This window comes from Crinia signifera, chromosome 2 (assembly GCF_055691185.1).
Source record: "Crinia signifera chromosome 2, ASM5569118v1, whole genome shotgun sequence".
In the NCBI taxonomy this organism is placed as follows: domain Eukaryota; kingdom Metazoa; phylum Chordata; class Amphibia; order Anura; family Myobatrachidae; genus Crinia; species Crinia signifera.
Genome location: NC_139218.1, coordinates 303,663,563 through 303,687,051, shown reverse-complemented (window position 1 = coordinate 303,687,051; position 23,489 = coordinate 303,663,563). Strand labels below are relative to the sequence as shown.

The 23,489-nt window shown below is 43.7% G+C and overlaps 1 protein-coding gene across 3 annotated transcripts in view; it reads right to left on the bottom strand.

The window, feature by feature from the left end:
- The window catches only part of DIAPH3 (diaphanous related formin 3), an 870,768-nt gene that overhangs the window by 578,311 nt on the left and 268,968 nt on the right, over nt 1–23,489 (bottom strand). For all 3 annotated transcript variants that reach the window (XM_083168891.1, XM_083168892.1, XM_083168893.1), the window contains one exon: nt 1,065–1,139. In XM_083168891.1, the coding sequence (XP_083025017.1) occupies nt 1,065–1,139 (75 nt within the window). The remainder of the gene's footprint in view (nt 1–1,064; nt 1,140–23,489) is intronic.

Below are 23,489 nucleotides of genomic sequence, written 5' to 3'. Positions count from 1 at the left end.
CGCCTAATAATAAAGAGTCCAGTGGGTTAAATAAAATCCAAAGGTAGTGCAGTTTTATTCAATTATCCAGTTTAGTCAGATTGCTACAGGTTGTTATAGAATGTGCCCCGACGTTTCGGTCCTGAGTAGACGGACCTTTTTCAAGGAGCTTTTTAGAAAAGGAGACTAACAATCAACGAAGATCAGGGAGGAAAAACCCGTGGTGCCAGCAGCTCCAGGCACCACGGGTTTTTCCTCCCTGATCTTCGTTGATTGTTAGTCTCCTTTTCTAAAAAGCTCCTTGAAAAAGGTCCGTCTACTCAGGACCGAAACGTCGGGGCACATTCTATAACAACCTGTGGCAATCTGACTAAACTGGATAATTGAATAAAACTGCACTACCTTTGGTGGATTTTATTTAACCCACTGGACTCTTTATTATTAGGCGAGTGCCTGACATTCCACACCAAAACAGGTGTGGATACACCCCGGACTATATATATATATATATACACATACATATATATATATACATATACATACATATATATACACACATACATATATATATACACACATACATATATATATATACACACATACATTTATATATACACACATACATTTATATATACACACATACATTATATATATATATATATATATATATATATATATATATATATATATATATACACACATACATGTGTATATATATATATATATATATATATATATATATATATATATATATATACATATACATATACATACACACACAGTATATATTTTTTTTCACTCCCCCCTAAATGTTGTGTTTCCATGGTCATCTAGCATAACCACCACCCCATCAAAGTATGGACAAAACAAATTACACTTCTAGCTAAAAAACATAGTTTTTTTTTTTTTTATTGTAATACCATTATATACAGAACTTTAATCGTTTCATATTGTTTTTTATTTTTAGATATATGAACTGTACAGCAATGTTGTTGATGGCAAATTTTCTATAATATATACAAATAAAGAGATCTAAAAAAATATTACTACAAAATAGTCAAAATCTAATGGAAAAAATACATTACCGTTTTCCAACCACCATTCTTTCTAAAATATCCAACAGCAAACCAAGACCATCATGTCCAAAGCTTTCAACCCAGCTAAAATAAAAAAAAATGCAACATAAAGAAAAACATTATAATAAATATAAACAAGGGCATTTGTTACAAAAAAACAAAGTTCATAAACCATACAAAATACTGTTACAATATTTAGTTCTTAATATTTAAACATAATAATTAAAAAATTACAGTAAAATTAGTACAATGGAAATTGACATTCATGTTTCGACACACATCTATCCTCTGTGCGCTACAAATTACGCTTGAGCGACATGTGACTAGGTAGCACACAGCATATTTGTGCGAAAAAGTGTATTGTATGCAGATTGATGTAAATAAGCTGCACAAGCAGATTATGTTAATTCAAAGTATATGTTGCATGCGTAAATTGAGTGTGTGACTGCAGCTGTATCTGCATACAAAATGCAACAATGCAGTGTTTTACTGGAAAACACTGTAGTGTAGCAAAACTTATGAAAATAGAGCTGTAGTCACACACCACAGCCAAATAGCTAAACATTTCTGTTTGATCTCACAGGTGGGCAAGTAGAAGTAGCCATCCCTATTAATCCAGCCCTAACAAAGAAACAATATAATTTCTCAATCAGGTACAGATTGCCCAAAACTAATTGAATTCCCTTGAGTGGCCAAACTATTAGGACCATCAGGAGATTTTATACAAAATACAGTAACTATGCCATAGAAAATTCTGACGTACTGTAGAATGTCTGAATCTGTGTTACAATGGAAATTCAAATGCAGGTGGAATTAAGTAAGTGCTTAACTCATGAAAGAATGAGTAAACTATGCAATTTGCCTACAATCTTTCTATGCTCAAATTCTGTCAATCGGGTGCTCCTCTACCTGGATTGTTTGGGACAGGGTTGAGAATGCATAGATAAAAGCACTGTGGAAAAAACAATAGGTCTTCAGTTATGCAAAGCAGCAGGATTTATTTAGTCAAACCATCACATCTTGACAGCAATCATCAATGGTAGACATTTTGGTTCTATCAGAGACTGTCAAAATCTCAGAGCAGAATTACTCTTTACTTATAGCACTAATTCGATAAGCATCTACACCCTTCCAGTTAGACATAATTAAAAAGGTAGTACCACCATATTCTCATTTGTAAAATGGAGGGGCTGGCAGAAAAATTGTCAAACATTGAGGTCCATGGCGTGATCAGACTTCTGAGTTTAAAACGACACATCAGCAGTTGACATTCATTGCCAACATCTTGATGTGTACGATGATAGTCAGGTCACAGAAACAGGTTTGGTGTACGGCTGGTTGTGGGCATGCATAGCTGGCTAGATTACTTATCTTGAACATCTGTCCTGCTATTACCAGGAGCAGTGCACCAAACACTAACCTGCCTACCACTTACACACTTTTTTACACACACACACCAATACATACTATATGTCCGGCTCTTAAAATACTTAAAATATACCCTACTCAGAGCACTGCCGTACCATAAACGTAGATATTTCACAGTGCATGGCGACAATATCTGCTGGGTTCAAAGTGGTCAGAAAAAAAAGTCTCTGTAACTAGCCCTGCATGCCCAGCAGTAGGCATTTATTAGAGAAAACTAAAAAGAACTGGTTACAAATTTTGTATGTTTACAGTGTATATCTATATAATTACTCTAAATGTTGTCCTGTCCGCCGAAAAACATGTTGACTGGTAACCGGGCTGCCCCTCTAATAGCTCATACCGGCTATGGAGATGAAAAAGACCTTGCCATGGAGGAGTACCATTGGGTTGCCTAACTCTCAGAAGACATACACCATCAATAACATTTTACAGGTTAAATCTTCTGCAATATCATCTACTCTATTACAATCTGTTGCTGCAGCACACTAAAAACAAAGACCACACAGAACGGATAATACATGGAGAACTGATATCCATGGTCAATCAACAAATAGGCTTATCACCATTGTGAAATTAAAACATTAGATCCTGCCATTTTGTGTACCTCAAAAATATATTTCTGATACAAACTCTTCCTTTTTCAGGAGATTTTATAACAGAGTCAAATAGTTCATGTCTATATAATAGCAGCTAGTTATTTTCCAGCATGAAACTTAGACAAAATTATAGTAGATTGTTAAATGTTTTAAGATACACAATAAACTGTAATTCATAAATGATGTGGTGTACAATAATAAACCTGGACGGATAACCTTTGTTGCCATATTGCATTACACGGGCAAAATTCAACTAACATTTAGTGCACTAAAAGCATTTTAACAGCTTAGTAAAGGGCAGGCAGGCTCCATTTGTTAGTCATTGCAACTGAAATGCATGTCTCTGTCTGTGGCATAATGGTTGTACTGTAGGTTTTCAAATGTCATCAAATGTGTTCTCTGTGCCCAATACCTGATTACTAATGAGTAATAGATTAATTTATTTTCAATAATATAAATAAGTATTTATTTATTTACAGTTTCTTATATAGCGCAGCATATTCCGTTGCGCTTTAGAACTGGAGGCAACAGTGATTAAACAAACTGGGTAGATAAAAACCGACATGGAGGTAGTAGGGCCCTGCTCGCAAGCATACAATCTATAGGGATAATAGGAGGAATACATAAGGATAGAATTCCATAGCATAGCAGTCCCATCAGATTACATGACAGTCCTGATGGAATGCAATTAGATATAAACGCTACTGGAAATTGTGTGGGGGTTTCTGAATATGATGAGCTTGCCTGAAGAGGTAAGTTTTCAGGGAACGCTTAAAAGTTTGGAGGCTAGAGGAGATGGGACTCCCCTTCAAAAATCCTGCATATGTAAGTGGGAGCAAGTAATGAGTGTGGATGAGAGACGCAGATCTTGTGCAGAGCGGAGTGGTCAGGTGGGGATATATTTTAAGATAAGCAAGGAAATATAAGTCAGTGTAGTCAGAGTACACATTTCATGGATGAAGCAGATCTTGTTTCTCTGCAAACATTAACACGGTTAGACGGGGTACATACTAGGATGACGCCGGTCCGATTTGCCACATCAGATCGAGAAATCATCTAGTTTATATCCACGCTTACATGTTCATGTGGGTCATTAACAATATCTGTGCAGCAAAGCTAACCAGAATGTATTGTTAGATCATGCCGTCCTGCCACTGCATATTGCATATGGTATGGCATATCACCTGGGAACACATAACTCTGATGTTACTGCACGAGTTGCCACATAGGAATAAAAGATCTTCTACATCATTAGGGGTGCACCCACAATTGCGTCACACAACCCCCCCCCCCATTGCTGATAATCATGTGCAGCACAGACAACCAGAAGTGATTTTTTAAGGTTGTCGTGCTGCTGATAGCTACATGCAGATTAGATTTTAATGCCATGGTATTACTGCATAGTTCAGTGTGTATAGGCGGCACAATATATTGACTGTTTTTAAACACCAGAAGTGAAGATCCCCATCCTTGCAGTCCATAATCCTATGCAAGCATCAAATAACTGGAATCCTAGACAAGGCTTTCAGTAATTCATTATTAAATACAAGAATCTAACACCCTTTAAAGATAACCAATTTATGCAGGAAATAGAGAACAGCTTTTTCTCCTGCCAAATAATATGATGAATGGAAAAAAAAACACCCCATAATCTTTAAGTCTGGAAAAGATGTGAGTTAACTTTTTTCACTACGTCTACTTATCTGATGATGATGATAAATGTCACTAGATACATTCATTAAAAGTAAAAAAATGTCTTGCATACAGCTGTTTGCGATGTAAATGAAAACTCAAGAACAGACTGAAAAGACACACACTTTGGGAAATCATATCTTTGCGTATTGCCATTCTGTTTCCGTACTTTAATAATCAACAAGCTGTATGCCTTCAAGCATCTCGTAATCAAATTCAAGCATGTATGTCAGTGTGAATTTCAAGGTGCAGCAAAGAGGCCTTTACCTCAATTCAATTTGTTTGAAAAGGCTAGGTACCTACACTGAGCTTAAATTAATTTGATTTTTTTTTTGTTTTGTTTTTTTCCGGCAGCAGAGCTTGAACCACTATCCCACGGGGTGCTTGATATATGCACGGAATCTAAAATTTATACTTCACACTTCTTGACAATGTTCCTAGACAAACTGCAGTTACTTAAATCTGAAGAGCTATCAATTAAACTTTAAGAGGATGGGTTATAAAACAATGGTAATACATTTTGCAAATAAAGTGGAACCGTGCGGTCCCTCATTTCAAATATTTGTGTCCAAACAGCTAATATCATTCAGCACCTAAGCGCATTTTGGGGCAAAAGACGACTACTCTATACAAGATATTACCCCATAAAAACACCCTGGAAGGTGTCTGGTGAAAAATGATCACTGGAGGAAAGGTCATACATATGCGGGACTGGTATAATATTGTTATTATTGCCTCAAACATCCAATAACTCTTTGAAATGATCATATAGCCATTTAAGACATTTTCCGGCCTCTTACAAATGACACAGAATAATGCCAATTAATGTATTTTTTATGTTGTTTGTCTTGTGATGTCTTTATGAATTATGTCAGGAAGTGCACTCCATAATTGTGATATTTATATCTATTTTTATGCTTATTTTTATTTATTAAAAAAGTCGGAACTAATCAAAGTGTTATAATTATTATACTGAGCGCAGGTGCACCCCTTAAAAAGGGAATGCTGATTTTGGTCACCATTCCCCTCTCTCAAGTCTACAACATTATCTTGGTACAAATTTACCCTAGCTTCCTCATAGAAGCAAATTAAGTTAGTTTGACAGTACCTTTCCCTAACAAAACCATGTTGGTCCCCAGTAATAGTCTTGTTTCTCATTAAATGTACCTTTATGTAATCCATTACTATACCATCCAATAAGTTCCAGACTATAGATGCAAGACTTACTGGTTTATAGTTACCCGGGTGTGATTTATTTCCCTTTTTAAATATTGAGTACTTCTGTTATACGCCAATACATTGGAACTAAAGGTCCATACACACTGGGCAAAATCGCCCAGTTGTATGGACCTTTAGCCAGATAAAATGGAGTTTGCAAAAAAAAACCAGTGCAATTGCCTAGCTATTTTTGCGCACAGTTCCCTTAAAACTGCCTGGTCCCAGTGACTTATTTATTTAAAGATCGGTGAATCATCTATGGACTTGTTCCTCCAAAAGTTCTATATCTAATAATTTTGCATTATCGGTGCTAGTGGTGGGAAAAAAAGAAAAAGGTGTTCAGTTCCTCTGCTATGGTCTTAATTATTTCACCTTTGTCCTTTATTATGGGTCCACGGTTCTCTTTTTTTAACCTTTTAATGTTAACATACTTTAAAAAATTGGGATTAGTCTGGCATTCTAAAGCAATTTTCATTTTATTATCCATTTTTGCTGCTCTGATTTAATTTTAACATGTTTTAAGACATTCCTTATATACGTAAAAAATGCCTCCATTAACCCCTTCCCGATTTTGACGTATATATACGTCATGGCCGGGATGTACTTCCCGACACATGACGTATATATACGTCATGACTTTAAACTGTCCCCGCATCTATAGACGCGGGGACAGAGGGACGATGTCTGCTGTCCCTGACAGCAGGCATGTCCCTGCATGCCCAGGGGGGGCTGCGATGCCGCCCCCCCCCCATCGGCGATCGCTGTGATTGGCTGTTCAGTGTGAACAGCCATTCACAGCGTTTTCCTGTGTTACCGGCGAATCAGATGCTCGGTAACACAGGTGTCAATCACCGCCGGGCGTCAGGGGGCATGAGGGGGTCATCGGTGACGACGACACCTCACCCCACCTGCCCCCAAGGCTGTGATTGGTCCGTGGGACCCACGGACCAATCACAGCCAAGGCGCGTGATTTAAACTAACGGTGACTGCACTGCAGACGCCATTCCGGTCTGGAATTGCGTGCAGAGCGGTCACCGTGCCACATACCTGATCCTTGCCTGAAACTTACCTGATCACCGCTGGTAGCGTGCTGCCAGCAGCTGGATACTTCCTGGATCTTGTGACTTCTGTGTGTGCTGCTGCTGCAGTGTCAGAGTCACAGATCGTGAGAGATAGGGACAGATAGTGACAGAGAGTGATAGAGAGTGATAGAGAGTGCTATATTTTGTGTCTGCTGCACCCCCTTTTGTGCTGATCACTATATCTGAGGTGATCAGCAACTTTTTGGGGGTGCAGAGGTTTTTTTTTTATATATATACCTGTCAGTTGCAGCAAAGGTTGTGCTGCCTGTGCAACTGACTGCTGCCCCCCCCCTGCTGCCCCCCCTTTTGTGCTGATTGTGCTGATTAATTAACTGATCAGCAACTTTTTGGGGGTCCAGGTTTTTTTTTTTATATATATATACACCTGTCAGTTGCACCAAAGGTTGTGCTGCGTGTGCAACTGACTGCTGCCCCCCCTTTTGTGCTGGTCAGTTTAAATTAATTAATCAGCAACTTTTTGGGGGTCCAGGTTTTTTTTTTTATATATATATACCCTGTCAGGTTGTGTGTCTGCTGCCCCTCACTGCTAATCAGTGTTGCATCACTGCATCACTGATCTGCAGTTTTTTTTTTTTTTGGAGAGTGCAGTGGGGTTTTGTTTTTACACCCACGTTGCTTGTGTGGGTGTCCTGTGGCCGCTGAGCGCTGATCAGTGACGTACAATCACTGAACAGCATTTTTGGCACAGGGTTGATATCATTTTTTTTCTGCAGTTTTTTTAAATTGGTTTTTTTTTGGAGAGTGCTGTGGAAATTTTTTTTAAATTGTTTTTACACCCACGTTGCTTTTGTGGGTGTCCTGTGGCCGCTGATCAGTGACGTACAATCACTGAACAGCATTTTTGGCACAGGTTGATATCATTTTTTTTCTGCAGTTTTTTTTAAATTGTTTTTTTTTTTTTGTTTTTACACCCACGTTGTTTTTGTGGGTGTCCTGTTGCCTTTGAGCGCTGTTCAGTGACGGACGTTACTGACCAACATCTGTGCTCAATTTTTGGCGCAGGACCTTTTTTTTTTTTTTTTTTTTTTTTTAACCCCTTCAATTATTTTTTTTTTTATTGGGATCAAATTCCTGTATAAAGTATTTTTTTTTTTCTGCACTACATACACACTACACACTACATACCCCCCGTGTTGAAATAAAGTTTGTACCCCCCCTACACTATACACGTGTTGAAACATTACACTTACAGAAACACAAAAATAAAAATGGCATCCCAAATGTCATCCCAGTCATCCAGAAGAATGTATTCAGCGGAGGAGGCATATGCCATGCTTGCCTCTGACTCTGACACAGCCAGTGATGCAAGCGGGGAATTTGAAGGATTCGCCTTAAGCTCCTCTTCCTCCTCTGCTGATGAGAGACCCCCTCAAAGACGCCCCCGTAGAGCAGCTGAGACCCCCCCCAAATGATTGATCCCGTATGGACCCCACCACCAGACAATTTTGAGCCCCAGGTTCCTGAGTTTTTGGCCATCCCAGGAATCCAATTTGATTCAGCAGGTCTCAGAGAAATTGACTTTCAAATTATTTTTCTCTGATGATTTTATAAATTTAATGGTGGACCAAAGTAATTTATATGCCCAGCAGTTTATTGCTCAAAACCCCACGTCATCATTTGCTAGGTGGACCCCTGTAGATGCAGTAGAGATGATGACGTTTTGGGGTCTGGTGTTACATATGGGCATAGTAAAAAAGCCAGAAATTAGGCAATATTGGAGTACAGATGTTCTGTACAGCACCCCATTTTACCGTATGGCCATGACTCGGGCTCGTTTTGAGATAATCCTTAAATTTTTACATTACACCGATAATACACTGTGCCCACCCAGAGATGATCCCACCTTTGACCGGCTATTCAAAGTCAGGCCGGTCATTGATCATTTCAGTGCCAAATTTGCAGAGATGTACATCCCTGAAAAATTTATTTGTATTGACGAGTCCCTTATACATTTTAAAGGAAGGGTTAAATTCCGCCAGTACCTTTCCAGTAAGAGGGCAAGGTATGGCATAAAAATGTATGAGCTGTGTGAAAGCACCTCAGGGTACACCCACAGGTTTAGGGTATATGAAGGGAAGGATTCAAGAATTGAACCGCCAGAATGCCCCCCCTCCCTCGTAGGTGTTAGTGGAAAAATTGTCTGGGATTTAGTGCACCCCTTCCTGGATAAAGGTTATCACCTCTATGTGGATAACTTTTACACTAGCATCCCCCTGTTTAAGGCCCTTGGTTCAAGAGGTACAGCAGCTTGCGGTACTGTGCGTAAGAACCAAAAAGGCCTCCCAAAAACGCACATTGCCCAAGTAATGAGAAGGGGTGAAAGCAGGGGAATATGCACCGAAAATATGTTGTTGGTCAAATATAAGGACAAGAGGGATGTCCTTATACTGACAACAATTCATGGAGACAGTACCACCTCCATCCCTGTACGAGGTACCAGTACCCACACCTCAAAACCTAATTGTATCCTAGATTACAATAGGTACATGGGCGGAGTGGATCTTTCAGATCAGGTACTGAAGCCGTACAGTGCCCTGCGGAAAACAAAAATCTGGTACAAGAAGCTGGCCGTGTATATCATCCAGATGGCACTGTATAACGCTTACGTGCTATTCCGTTCTACCAGCCAGAGGGGGACATTTATGCACTTTCAAGAGGAAGTCATAAAGGGCCTAATATTTGGGAACCAGCAGGCAGAGGGCCCCAGTACTTCTAGTACTGGCCCCCGTATTGTACCAGGGCAGCATTTTCCTAACGAAATCCCCTCCACTGCAAGAAAGGGCAGGACACAAAAAAGGTGCAAAGTTTGCTATAAAAAGGGAATAAGAAAGGAAACTATTTTCCACTGTGAAACTTGCCCCGACAAACCCGGCCTATGTATAAAGGAGTGTTTTAAAATATACCACACATCTATGGATTATTAGGTTCATCATTTCACCGTGCTTCGGGGGTCTTGCTAATGCCACATAGCACCCACCATTCATTCCACCAGAATCTGAGCTGCAAAATCCAAAAATCACTCCTTCCCTTCTGAGTCCTGCCATGCACCCAACTGGTATTTTTGGTCACATATGAGGCATTGCCATACTCGAGAGAAATTGGGGCACAGATTTTGGGGTGCTTTTTCTCCTTCATACCTTCTGAAAATGAAAAATTTTGAGCCAGAACTGCATTTTTGTGTAAAAAAATGTAATTTTTCATTTTCACTGCCCAGTTGTATCAAAATTGGTGAAACCCCTGGGGGTTTGAAATGTACACTATACCCCTAGATGAATTCCCTGAGGGGTGTAGTTTGCAAAATGGGGTCACTTGTGGGGGGGTTCCACTGTATTGGTGCTTTGGGGGTCTTGCTAATGCGACATAGCACCCACCAACATTCCACCAGAATCTGTGCTGCAAAATCCAAATATCACTCCTTCCCTTCTGAGTCCTGCCACTTTTTGGTCACACATGAGGCATTGCCGTACTCGGGAGAAATTGGGGCACAGATTTTGGGGTGCTTTGTCTCCTTCTTTCCTTGGGAAAATGAAAAATTTTGAGCCAGAACTGCATTTTTTGTGTAAAAAATTTAATTTTTCATTTTCACTGCCCAGTTGTACCACAATTGGTGAAACCCCTGGGGGTTTGAAATGTACACTATACCCCTAGATGAATTCCCTGAGGGGTGTAGTTTGCAAAATGGGGTCACTTGTGGGGGGGTTCCACTGTATTGGTGCTTGGGGGGTCTTGCTAATGCGACATAGCACCCACCAACATTCCACCAGAATCTGAGCTGCAAAATCCAAAAATCACTCCTTCCCTTCTGAGTCCTGCCATGCACCCAAATGGTATTTTTTGGTCACATGTGAGGCATTGCCGTACTCGGGAGAAATTGGGGCACAGATTTTGGGGAGCTTTGTCTCCTTCAGTGTAGTTTGCAAAATGGGGTCACTTGTGGGGGGGTTCCTAAATTTTAGCATCTTATGGTGCCTAGAAACCTACATGGTGCCTAAAAAATAATCTCATAAAAAGGAGGCTCCAAAATCAAGTAGGTGCTCCTTCTATTATGAGGCCTGTGGTTTGGTCAACGTGCACACTAGGGCCACATATAGGATATTTATGAAAACAAAAGAATTGGGGGAATCAATTTTTAGTCACATTTCTCTAGTAAAATCTACTGTGTTCCTTAGAAAAATGTATTAAAATTGCAAATCTGCAAAAAAAATAGGATTTTGGGTACCTACCGGTAAATCCTTTTCTCGTAGTCCATATGGGATACTGGGCTTCACTACTATGGGGATTGAGACCTCCGCAGGAGAGACAGGCACATAAAAGAACTTTCAGTGTGGGTGCACTGGCTCCTCCCCTCAATCTCCCTCCACTAGTCAGTTAATGCAAAAACTGTGCCGAAGGAGAGCATGTGAGGAGTATGTGATAATGTATTGTGGTGAGATTCATCCAGCACACCCAAACGAACAAAAAACATATAAAAGAGGTGAATCCTAACAACTTAAGAGGACACCTGTAACTAGAACAATCTATAGTCATATTTATCCTATAGAAAACAAGGCAATAAGCCTAACCATAAAGTAAGTCTGACAGCAGAAAAAGCCGCACTGAGGCGGGCTCCCAGTATCCCATATGGACTACGAGAAAAGGATTTACCGGTAGGTACCCAAAATCCTATTTTCTCTACCGTCCAATGGGATACTGGGCTTCACTACTATGGGGAGGTCCCAAAGCTACCAGAACGGGTGGGAACGTGCGGATTCTGCTGTAGAACCGCATTCCCGAACTGGGAATCCTCCCTGGCCAGGGTGTCAAACTTGTAGAACTTCACAAATGTGTGTTGCCCTGACCAAGTTGCGGCCCTGCATAGCTGCATTGCCGACACCCCTCGAGCAGCCGCCCAAGAGGTACCTACAGACCTGGTTGAATGAGCCTTTACTGAAAAAGGAAGCGACAAACCAGCTGATGCATAAGCCTGCTGGATAGTACATCTTATCCACCTGGCAATGGTGCGCGTTGAAGCAGGTAAACCCTTCTTCTGCGCATCATAAAGCACAAACAGGCTGTCCGTCTTACGGATCCTAGCTGTGCGCTTGACATACCCCTTAAGGGTGAGGACCACATCCAAGGTATCTGGTATATCTGGGTGTGTCGCGCTAGAAGGAACCACAATAGGTTGGTTTAGGTGGAACCCTGACACCACCTTTGGAAGGAATTGTGGTCTAGTCCTGAGTTCCGCCCTATCGTTGTGGAACACAAGGTAAGGACTCCGACAAGATAAGGCCCCGAGCTCGGACACCCTCCTGGCCGAAGCTAGAGCCAGCAAAACAACAGTTTTCCAAGTGAGGAGTCGCAGCTCAGACTCTTCCAATGGAACAAACCGGGCTGATTTTAAGAAAGTAAGAACTACTTCCAAATCCCATGGTGCAGTGGGAGGCACAAAGGGGGGCTGAATCCTCAGCACCCCCTGTAAGAAGGTTTGCACTTCCAGCAAGGCCGCAATCTTTTTCTGAAAAAACACAGAAAGTGCAGAGATTTGGACCTTTAAGGAACCCAATCTGAGTCCCTTATCCAGGCCAGCCTGAAGGAAACGTAGCAGACTGTCTAATCGAAAACTGGCCGGAGGCAAGTCATTCTTCTCACACCAGGCAATATATCTGCGCCATATTACATGATAATGAGCAGCCGTCACCGGCTTCCTGGCTTTTATCATTGTAGTGACGACAGAGGGATGGAGACCCTTGTGGACTAAGATCTGCCGCTCAACCTCCAGGCCGTTAAACGTAGCCGCTGTAAGTCCTGGAAGACGAACGGGCCCTGGAGGAGCAGGTCTTCTCTTAGGGGCAGACGCCACGGGTCTTCCACTAGCATGGCCTGAATGTCCCCGTACCAGGCCCTTCTTGGCCAGTCTGGTGCCACCAGTATGGCCTCCGTCCCCTGATGCCGGAGCCGCTTTAGCACCCGAGCCAACAATGGGAGAGGTGGGAAGAGGTACACCAATTGGAAATCCCAGGTCCAGGTGAGAGCGTCCACCGCTATCGCCCCTGGGTCTCTGGTCCGTGCACAGTACATTGCTACCTTGTGGTTCAATCGTGAAGCCATCAGGTCGATCTGAGGGAGCCCCCACAGATCCACTATGGCATTGAACACTTGAGTGTGAAGGCCCCACTCTCCCGGGTGAAGATCGTGACGACTCAGGAAGTCCGCCTCCCAATTGTCGACCCCCGGGATAAAAATGGCAGACAGGGCCTGGACATTCTGTTCCGCCCAGGACAGAATTTTTGACGCTTCTCTCATGCAAGGCATGCTCTTGGTACCACCCTGCCGATTTATATAGGCCACAGTGGTGGCATTGTCCGACTGGACCTGGATCGCCTTTCCCTGTAACAATGGAGCTGCCTGTAACAGGGCATAGTAGACCGCCCTCAACTCCAGCTTGTTGATATGAAGGCCTGACTCCAGTGGAGACCATCGACCCTGTAGGCGGACTCCCTGTGTCACAGCTCCCCAGCCCCTCAGGCTGGCGTCCGTGGTTACCAGAATCCAGTCCTGGATCTGGAACCGTCTGCCTGCCAACAAATTGGATGAATCTAGCCACCACTGTAGCGAGATCCTGGTTCTTGTTGCAAGGCCAATCCTTCTGCGCATCTGCAGGGGGGAGCCGGACCATTTTGTCAGAATATCCAATTGAAAGGTCCTGGAATGGAAGCGGCCAAATTGTATTGCTTCGAATGAAGCCACCATCTTGCCTAGAAGTCGGAGGCAAAGATGGATCTGTACCAGAGGTGACTGTAGGACCTCCCTGACCAGCTGTTGTATTGCAGTGACCTTTTCCATCGGCAGAAAAACTTTTTGTTCTGATGTATCCAGGATCATGCCCAAGAAAACCATCCTCTGGGTTGGAACCAGCGATGATTTGGGCATGTTTAGGATCCACCCGTGGTCTCTTAGAACCTGTATGGACAGATTGAGAGCACTGCTTAAAGCCTCCGCCGACCCTGCTTTTATTAGCAGGTCGTCCAGGTATGGCACTACATTCACCCTTCGGAGCCTGAGTAGTGACATCATTTCCGCCATTACCTTTGTGAAAACCCGCGGGGCTGTCGACAGGCCGAAAGGTAACGCCCGGAATTGGTAATGGTCGTTCCCCAAGGCAAACCTGAGATAGATTTGGTGTGGGGGCCAGATAGGAATGTGTAGATAGGCGTCCTTGACGTCTATAGAGGCCAGGAACTCCCCTCTTTCTAGGCTGGCGATCACAGAGCGCAAGGACTCCATCCTGAACTTGAACACGCGCAGGAAGGGGTTCAGTGACTTTAGATTCAGGATGGGTCTTACTGAGCCGTCTGGCTTCGGTACCAGGAATAAGTTGGAATAATATCCCTGGCCCTGCTCCGTGACTGGCACCGGTACAATTACCCGAGACTGAAGCAGCCTGGTAATGGCCCCCTGAAGGAGCACCTGATCTTCCTGGGATGCTGGAAGTGCCGACCTGAAGTATCGTCTGGGAGGGGGTTTGTCGAATTCCAGCTTGTAACCTAGAGAAATGAGACCTCTGGCCCAGGTATCCAGACCCGAGGCGTCCCACACATGGCTGAAATGCAACAATCGCGCTCCCACCGCGAGAGAGTCTCGTGGCGGGAAAACCCCGTCATGCTGCAGGCTTAGAGGAAGTCGCGGCATTTGGACGGTCCTGGGTGTTGGAGGTGTTAGGCTTCCTAAACTTGCCTCTCGTGCCCCTGCTGGCATTGGAGGCGCCCCTAGCCTTGGGGCGAAACCTGTTCCCACGAAAGGACTGCTGGGAAGCACCTGTGAAGGTACGCTTTGCAACCGTGGGGGCTGATGGAAGGAAGGTAGATTTTCCTGCCGTGGCTTTGGAAATCCAACCGTCTAATTCACTGCCAAACAGCCATTCTCCTGTAAAGGGAATACCCTCCACACTCTTCTTTGAGTCTACATCTGCAGACCACTGCCGCAGCCACAAGGCCCGTCTGGCTGACACCGCCATGGCTGAATTGCGCGCGTTAATTGCGCCCAATTCCTTTTGTGCCTCGCACAGGATTTTTGCGGTATCCTGAATGTGACGCAGGCTGTCCCCTATCTGGGCCACAGTCATGTCACCCAACAAGCCTTCCTGAATCTGGGTTGACCAGGTATGAATAGCCTTGGCCATCCAGCAGCTGGCTAAAACTGGACGCTGGGATGCCCCACTAGCCGTATATATGGACTTGAGGGTAGCTTCCAGCCTTCTGTCCGCCCCGTCCTTAAGGGTGGATACCCCTGGGACTGGTAACAACACCTTCTTAGAAAGGCGGGAAACAGAGGAGTCCACTACCGGTGGCTCCTCCCATTTCTTTCTGCCCAAAGGTTCAAAAGGATATGCATTTGTGAACCTTTTTGAAAGAGTAAACCTCTTATCAGGGTTTTGCCATGCAGCCCTGAAAGCAGTTTCTAACTCTGCCTGCTCAGGGAAGTACACTGGCTGTTTCTTCTGAGTCATGAAGAAAGGATCTCCTTCTGTGGATGCCTCTACAGGGAGATCTAAAACATCCCTAATGGCCCTGATAAGGGGCTCGGGACCATGTACTGCCGTCTCAGGAGCTGGTTCCTGCAGACCCTGCTCCTCACCCTCCTCCAATATGTCCTCATCGTCCTCATCTGTGTCAGGATCCATAGCAGTAGCCTGCCTCTTTTGAGGCTGTGCGGGCGGGGGAGGTACCTTTTGGGTATGAATAATATCCACCCTGGCAGATAACATGGACAATTCCCTCTGAACCCTCTGCGTTTGCTGAGTGTTAGTGGAAAGCTGTGAAGCCACAGAGTCCAACAAGGTCTTTATGTTGGAGGCCCACGCAGGCTCCTGCTCGTCTGCCTGCGATTGCCCCGCAAGCTGTGGGGGAACCCCACTGATCTGGGTGTCAGCACTACTGGGCTGTGGTGACATACAAGCCTCACAAGTAACCTGGGACTGTGACTTGGGCACAAACTTGGTGCTACACACCATACAAGTGAACTTTTTCACCATGATGAGATAGTACTACAATGTCTGTAGTAACAAACACAACCCCCACGCAGTCACACACGTGCACACACTGCTGGATGTGTTTCCTCTGAGTGAAAAACAGACTATGTGCTTGCTTTATGCTGTGTCTGTAACTAAACAGTGGGGAAAAACAGAGCAATTGGGGAGCCAAGTGCACCCTTAACCTGAACTCACAGATCTGGGTGAGCTGGTAACGCTAAACACAGTGATATATAAACAACACAGTGTCTGACTAAGCTAGATAGCGCAGCAGCGCTAAATCGCTATAAAAACCTGCTGTCTCTGCCGTGCTGCAAGTACCCGGATCCACCACGCCAGTGAGGAGCCCTGTAATGGAGTCTGGCAGCGTGTGAAGAAGCAGGAAGTGACAGCGCGCGCCCAGCAGAGCTTGGTCCCGCTCTGAGTGAAGCCCCGCCCCTTTACACGGAGCTGGCGCTTACATATAATTATACTGACATTATTAAAGGTGTAAAATATATATATCATACATTATACCCTGAGGGGTGTCCCTGGTGGTCCAGCGGCAGCACCCCTATGCCAGTTATCAGACGCGGTGTTCACGCGGTCCCTGCTGGAGAGCCGCCATTACTAGCCGTCGTCTTGCCGCACCAGAAATGGCTGCGGGGACCCCTTGTGGGACCCCCAGCCTGTACTCACCACCGATGTCTTCAGACCTGTCAGGGGTGTGCGGCGGCTAGGGGACTTGCTCGCTACAGCGCAATGCTGTGCGGTGACAAGTCCCACGCAGGACTGGATTGTCCTGTAGCAGGGTCAGCTCTGCACCTGAAGAGGTCGGGGACTGACCCTTCCCCTGACACCCACGAAGCAGGACAGCTGTGTGGTCACTACAGCGCCCCAAAATAACAAACTTGAAAATAAATGTGGAAAAAACTCTGGAGCATCCAGAAGCACTGCCTCTCCTGAGGCACATTTTTCAAAACAAAACTGACTAGTGGAGGGAGATTGAGGGGAGGAGCCAGTGCACCCACACTGAAAGTTCTTTTATGTGCCTGTCTCTCCTGCGGAGGTCTCAATCCCCATAGTAGTGAAGCCCAGTATCCCATTGGACGGTAGAGAAAAATGAAATTTTGAAATTTCACCTACACTTTGTTTTAATTCCTGTGAAACACCTAAAGGGTTAACAAACTTCCAAAATGCTGTTTTGAATACTGTGAGGGGTGCAGTTTTTGAAATGGCATCATTTATGGGGGTGTCTCACATACAAGTCCCTCAAAGTCACATCAGAACTGAACTGGTCCCTAAAAAAAAATCAGTGTTTGAAATTTTCTTGAAAATTTGAGAATTTGCTATTCATATTTTAGGCCTCCTAGTGTCCAAAAAAATTAAAAGGAGGCTGAAATAATGATGGAAACATAAAGTAGACATATGGTCTATGTTAGTTATTAACTATTTTGAGTGGTATGATTATTTGTCTCACAAGCAGAAAATTTAACATTTTGAAAATTGCTAAATTTTCCATTTTTTTACGACATTTTGGTATTTTTCACAAAAAAACACAGACTGTATCGACCCAAATTTACCACTAATTTGAAGTACAATGTGTCACGAGAAAACAATCTCAAAATCACTGGGATAAGTAAAAGCAAAAAAAAGTTATCCCCACTTAAGTGATACATGTCAGATTTGAAAAAAAGGGCTCTGTCAGGAAGGCAAAAACTGGCTGTGTCAGGAAGAAGTTAACATTTGACTTGTACAGTTTGAATGCTCTCCTTTTTCACTTACCCTTTTATTTAACCGCATTGGTTAAAACTAATACTTTTCCCTTTATTACATATAGGAATACACTTCTGTGTTTCCATTAAGGACTCATACTGTAGGTGTTCCACATCTGTTCACTTTTCATCTCTTCAAAAAAACTGCCCCCAGATCAAGGTATTTTAGCTGGGTACACACACAAAGATTTATCTATCCAAAATCTGACAATGTTTTGGAGAAAATGACAATCAATTGCTCCTCTAACTCTGTAAAATGGATAAAAGGATTGTTTGGTTTAACTTGATAAATCAAATGACTTTAATGAATTCATCTAAGTACTATTGTTTGTTTGACAGCATTTGAAAGCAAATGGTTTAGTCTCATATGCTCCAATGCAATGCCAGATTTTTCATCCTACCAGAAATATTGGACAGATACATCTGCCGGTGTTTACCTAGCTTTAGCATGTTAAAAATCACATTCATGAAGTTTAATGTTCTAGTTTGTCCCTTATACTGCAGTTTCTTAAAACTAATTTCTAATGTGATCATATTGTGGTCACTTTCACCTAGGTGTTCTCTTACCGTTGTATTTGCTATTATCTCTACACTAGTAAGCCCGTTCGAAGCAAAAGCTTTGAAAGCTAGCCTGCTATCTTGTGATTGCCTCTGTGTTTGTGCATGTGTGAGAGAAAGAGATGTAGTTTCACTCGCTGCCAACAGATGGCAGTACTTCGGAGACACACAATCAGACACTAGACATATATACACTGCTCAAAAAAATAAAAGGAACACTAACATAACACATTCTAGATCTGAATGAATAAAATATTCTTATTAAATACTTTGTTCTTTACATAGTTGAATGTGCTGACACCAAAATCAAACAAAAATTATCACTGGAAATCAAATTAATTAACCCATGGAGGAATAGATTTGGAGTCTTACTCAAAATGTAAGTGGAAACACACACTACAGGCTAATTCCAACTTTGATGTAATGACCTTAAATCAAGTCAAAATGAGGCTCAGTAGTGTGTGTGTGTGTGTGTGTGTGTGTGTGTGTGTGTGTGTGTGTGTGTGTGTGTGTGTGTGTGTGTGTGTGGCCTCCACGTTCCTGTATGACCTCCCTACAATGCTCCTGATGAGGTGGTGGATGGGCTCCTGAGGGATCTCCTCCCAGTCCTGGACTAAAACATCCGCTAACTCCGAGACAGTATGTGGTGCAACGTGGCGCTGGTGGATGGAGCGAGACATGACGTCCCAGATGTGTTCAATTGGAGTAAGGTCTAGGGAACGGGTGGGCCAGTCCACAGCTTCAATGCCTAAATCTTGCAGGAACTGTAGACACATTCCAGCCACATGAGGTCTAGCATTGTATTGCATTAGGAGGATCCCAGGGTCAACCGCACAAGCATATGGTTTCACAAGGATCTGAGGATCTAACTTCGGTACCTAATGGCAGTCAGGCTACCTCTGGCGAGCACATGGAGGGCTGTGTGGCCCCCAAAAGAAATGCCACTCCACACCATTACTGACCCACTACCAAACCAGTCATGCAAGAGGATGTTGCAGGCAGCAGAACATTCTCCTTGGCGTCTCCAGACTCATATGTGTGAACCTGCTTTCATCTGTAAGGAGCACAGGGCGCCACTGGCGAATTTACCAATCTTGGTGTTCTCTGGCAAATGTCAAACGTCCTGTACGGTGTCTGGCTGTAAGCACAACCCCCACCTGTGGACTTTGGGCCCTCATACCACCCTCATGGAGTCTGTTTCTGACCGTTTGAGAAGACAAATGCACATTTGTGGCCTGCTGCAGGTCATTTTGCAGGGCTCTGGCAGTGCTCCTCCTGTTCCTCTTTGCACAAAGGTGGAGGCAGCAGTCCTGCTGATGGGTTGTTTCCCTCCTACGGCCTCCTCCACGTCTCCTGATGTACTGGCCTGTCTCTTACCTCAATGCAATGGACACTACGCTGATAGACACAGCAAACCTTCTTGCCACAGCTCGCATTGCTGTGCCATCGTGGATCAGCTGCACTAACTGAGCCACTTGTGTGGGTTGTAGACTGCGTCTCATGCTACCACTAAAGCACCACCAGCTGTCAAAAGTGACCAAAACATCAGCCAGAAAGCAGAGGAGCTGAGAAGTGGTCTGTGGTCACCACCAGCAAAACAACACCTTTATGGGGGGGTCTTGCCAATTGCCTATAATTTCCACCTGTTGTCTATTCCATTTGCACAACAGCATGCAAAATTGATTGTCAATTAGTGTTGCTTCCTAAGTGGACAGTTTGATTTCACAGAAGTGTGATTGACTTGGAGTTACATTGTGTTGCTTAAGTGTTCCCTTTATTTTTTTGAGCAGTGTATTAATGATTACTAGTCAGGCTGACTAGCGAGCAGGTTAACACTCTGCTTACACATCTGCTCGCATGCACCTGCACTGCCGATTCAGACCTATACGGACATGTCTGATTCGGCACCTAAGTCCAATATAGCCACCCTTTGGTTGGTTCCCTCACTGTTTGAGAGACATAAAGATCCTTCATTACGTTCAGGAACCGATTTACTTTAGCTGAGCTACACATCTTGTTACTCCAATCTATGTCTACACTGCGCTCGGCACACTGTTTTATTCTCCCTCCGCACCCTAGTGGATGGTAGGGCATGAAATACTGCCTGTCGGCACGTCGGCTGAATATTTTGTAAAAAACTACATGTCAACCTTTTGACCGTGTCGACCTATTGCCTGTCGACCTTTTGACCCTGTAGATCATTAGACGGTCTATCATGAGTTAGTCTATGATCAGTCCGGATATCTTCCTGATAGGCTTCTTGCATTAGCAAGTAAGCATTTTAGCGTGTAACCTTTCGTCTCTTATACCTTCTGTGATGTTATGATTTTATTTATTTTCAAATGCAACAGATTTTTCTGCATTCTTATTAGTGGCTGTACCATCTGTACCCCCTACTCCACTAGTTCCTCCTACACACCAACCCTGTGAAGCATGTTGTTCCTGACCTTACTACTCGACTATTAAACAATCAGTACTTGCTCTTGCCGCACCCCTGGGACCTAGTTTAAATACTTCTTCAACCTTCTACTGCGTGTGTGTGTGTGTGTGTGTGTGTGTGTATTTATTTATATATCATCTATAGGCGGACTATACAGTAAGTTTGAGCGGAGGGTGCATGTGTTACAATCTGTTACAACCATGTTAACATAAACATCCATTCGCAGCCTATGGGGAAACACCCACATCATTGTATGATTTGGCAGGTGCACACAAAACTAAAAGGTGGGTACACACGGGGGAGATATATTGCTGAGCAATATATTGCTGAGCAATATACTGTATTGCTCAGCAATATATTGCTGAGCAATATACTGTATTGCTCAGTGTCTCCTTTTCATCAGCAACTAGAGATGCTCCTGCAACCAGCGATTAGAATGGGGCTGAAAACGGGAGCGCGCACTACCGGAGCACACTCCCATCACTGGCAATTAGGTCGCCAGCGACCATATTCCCGGCAATTTCATCCCCTATCGCAGCCGTGTGTACATGGCTTTAGACACTCTCAGGTGTCTTAGCTTTGCTTATGTTCTCGAGGAGAACATGGTGAAGTCAGCTGTCCGCCCCCGGCACCCGCCTTACTGGGTCATTTCCATGGGAAGACCCATGAAAACGCTGGGCATTCCAATGAGCGCAACTTCCCACCACCTCTCTGCCTGCAGTAGTGAGTGGCCGCACACAGCTGTCGCATGCACAAAAGAGAAACATAGGTCCTCTGTGCGTGTGCTCGGAGGACCAAGAAAATCTGAATAAGGTCTTGTGTGTACACGGCTTAAGGGATATGATAAAATATTATATAAAATTTCCCTTGCTCTCCCAGACATGGGATATCTTAAGTATACATTTATCATGTGACATAAGATCATAATAGGAGCATAGCATCACCAAAAAAACTTACTGTACCATCAAGCCTGTATGCAGGACTATCAAACAATGTGCATCTTACAACACATCGTGTGTACACATACTGTAATAAAACATTGTACCGAGTTAAACTAAATTTTAACAGTATTGCATATTGTCTATTGACACTTACTCCTGCATGCTGGCTTGATAGTAATATAGTGGGTGATGCTCTGCACATATACCGAGTTACATCATATACTATATACATAAGATATCAAATGTCTGGGAAAGCTTTGGCAGCAGCCCATAGGAGCTTTGTAACTGTCTCAACACCTGTACACTGCAGATGACAGACAATGGGGCTGGCACATGTGCAGTATCAACCTCAGCACTCCGCATGCACAAACCCAAGATTCTTTGGGCTGCAGCCAAAGCAGCCCATACAGGCATCACAGAGGGAGGACACACCTCCCAATGCGATTGCATTGGGCAACTGCCAGGTCTGACTTCCAATAGGAAGTCACTGCCAGTCACAGTGAAGCCACTGCAGTCTCACAGACTGCATCTACTGTAGCATCTTTTAGGCAAAGCACATTGGGAGGCTGTGCTCCTGCAAGTCCATAGCTTAAAACCACCACTTGTGTGCACTATTTTGCTATTTGCAAAATAAATCATGTCATGTGCAGGTTACAAATATTTAAAACTATAATAAAAGCACAGAGGAAGCATAACAAATGGTCTAAGCTATTTTTTTCCATAAAATTACTAATACCCCTTTCACACCCGAAAATGCAGGGACTTACCCGGGATTATTGTCCCTGGATCATGCAGGGGCATTCCTGGGTTGGCCCCTTTAACACCGGCCTAGACCATGCATTTTCTGGTGTGATGGGGCAGCGGATGGTGGGGTCTGGGCAGTGGGTGGTGGTGTCCAGACTGCGGGGATCCGGCAGCGGCAGCTGAGCGCTTGTTGGGTTATTTGCTGGGCAGCGGGAGAATTTCAAAGCATTTTGAAAAGACTGGCCGGACACGGATTAGCTGAGAGTCTTTTTAAATTTAGCAGCTCTTCCCGCCCCACTGCCCGACAAATTGCGCTACAATCGCAATTTGTTGTGTGTATCAGCGTATTATTATTATTTTTTTTTGAACAGACATTTTGAAAATGGCAGAGAAGTATGTTGAATTTATGAAGGAGATCATTGAGGCCTACAGAAATCAGGATTCTCTGGCATAGTAAATCCAGAGATTATTCAAATACAGTAGGCAGAAGAGAGCTGAAGCGCTGGAGGAGCTGGTTAAGATCAGCCTCCCTTACTACCCAAAACATTGAATGGGTGCGGTAAAGGATTGCCAACATGAGGACAGTTTTCAAAAAGAAGCTGAACAAGAGGGAAGCATCCAAGAAATCAGGGGCTGGTACAGACCAAGTGTATGTGCCCAGGCTCTGGTACTTTGATCTGCTGGCATTTACAGTGGACCAAGAGCTGCCGAGGGAGTCCATCGGCAATCTGCCTGTGGCCCAGGCTGCCCCATGCTCCATGCCTCACACCACTGAACTTGTGGAGGATACCCTCTATGGAACAGTAAGTACACAGATTTCACACATTTGAAATATTTATTGAAAATGAAGATAAAAGTACAAATAAAAGTACAGTAAAAAGGTAGCATTTCAGCAGATCATGTAATCCTGCCAATCCACTGCGCCTACACCATTAAAGTACTGCAAGTAC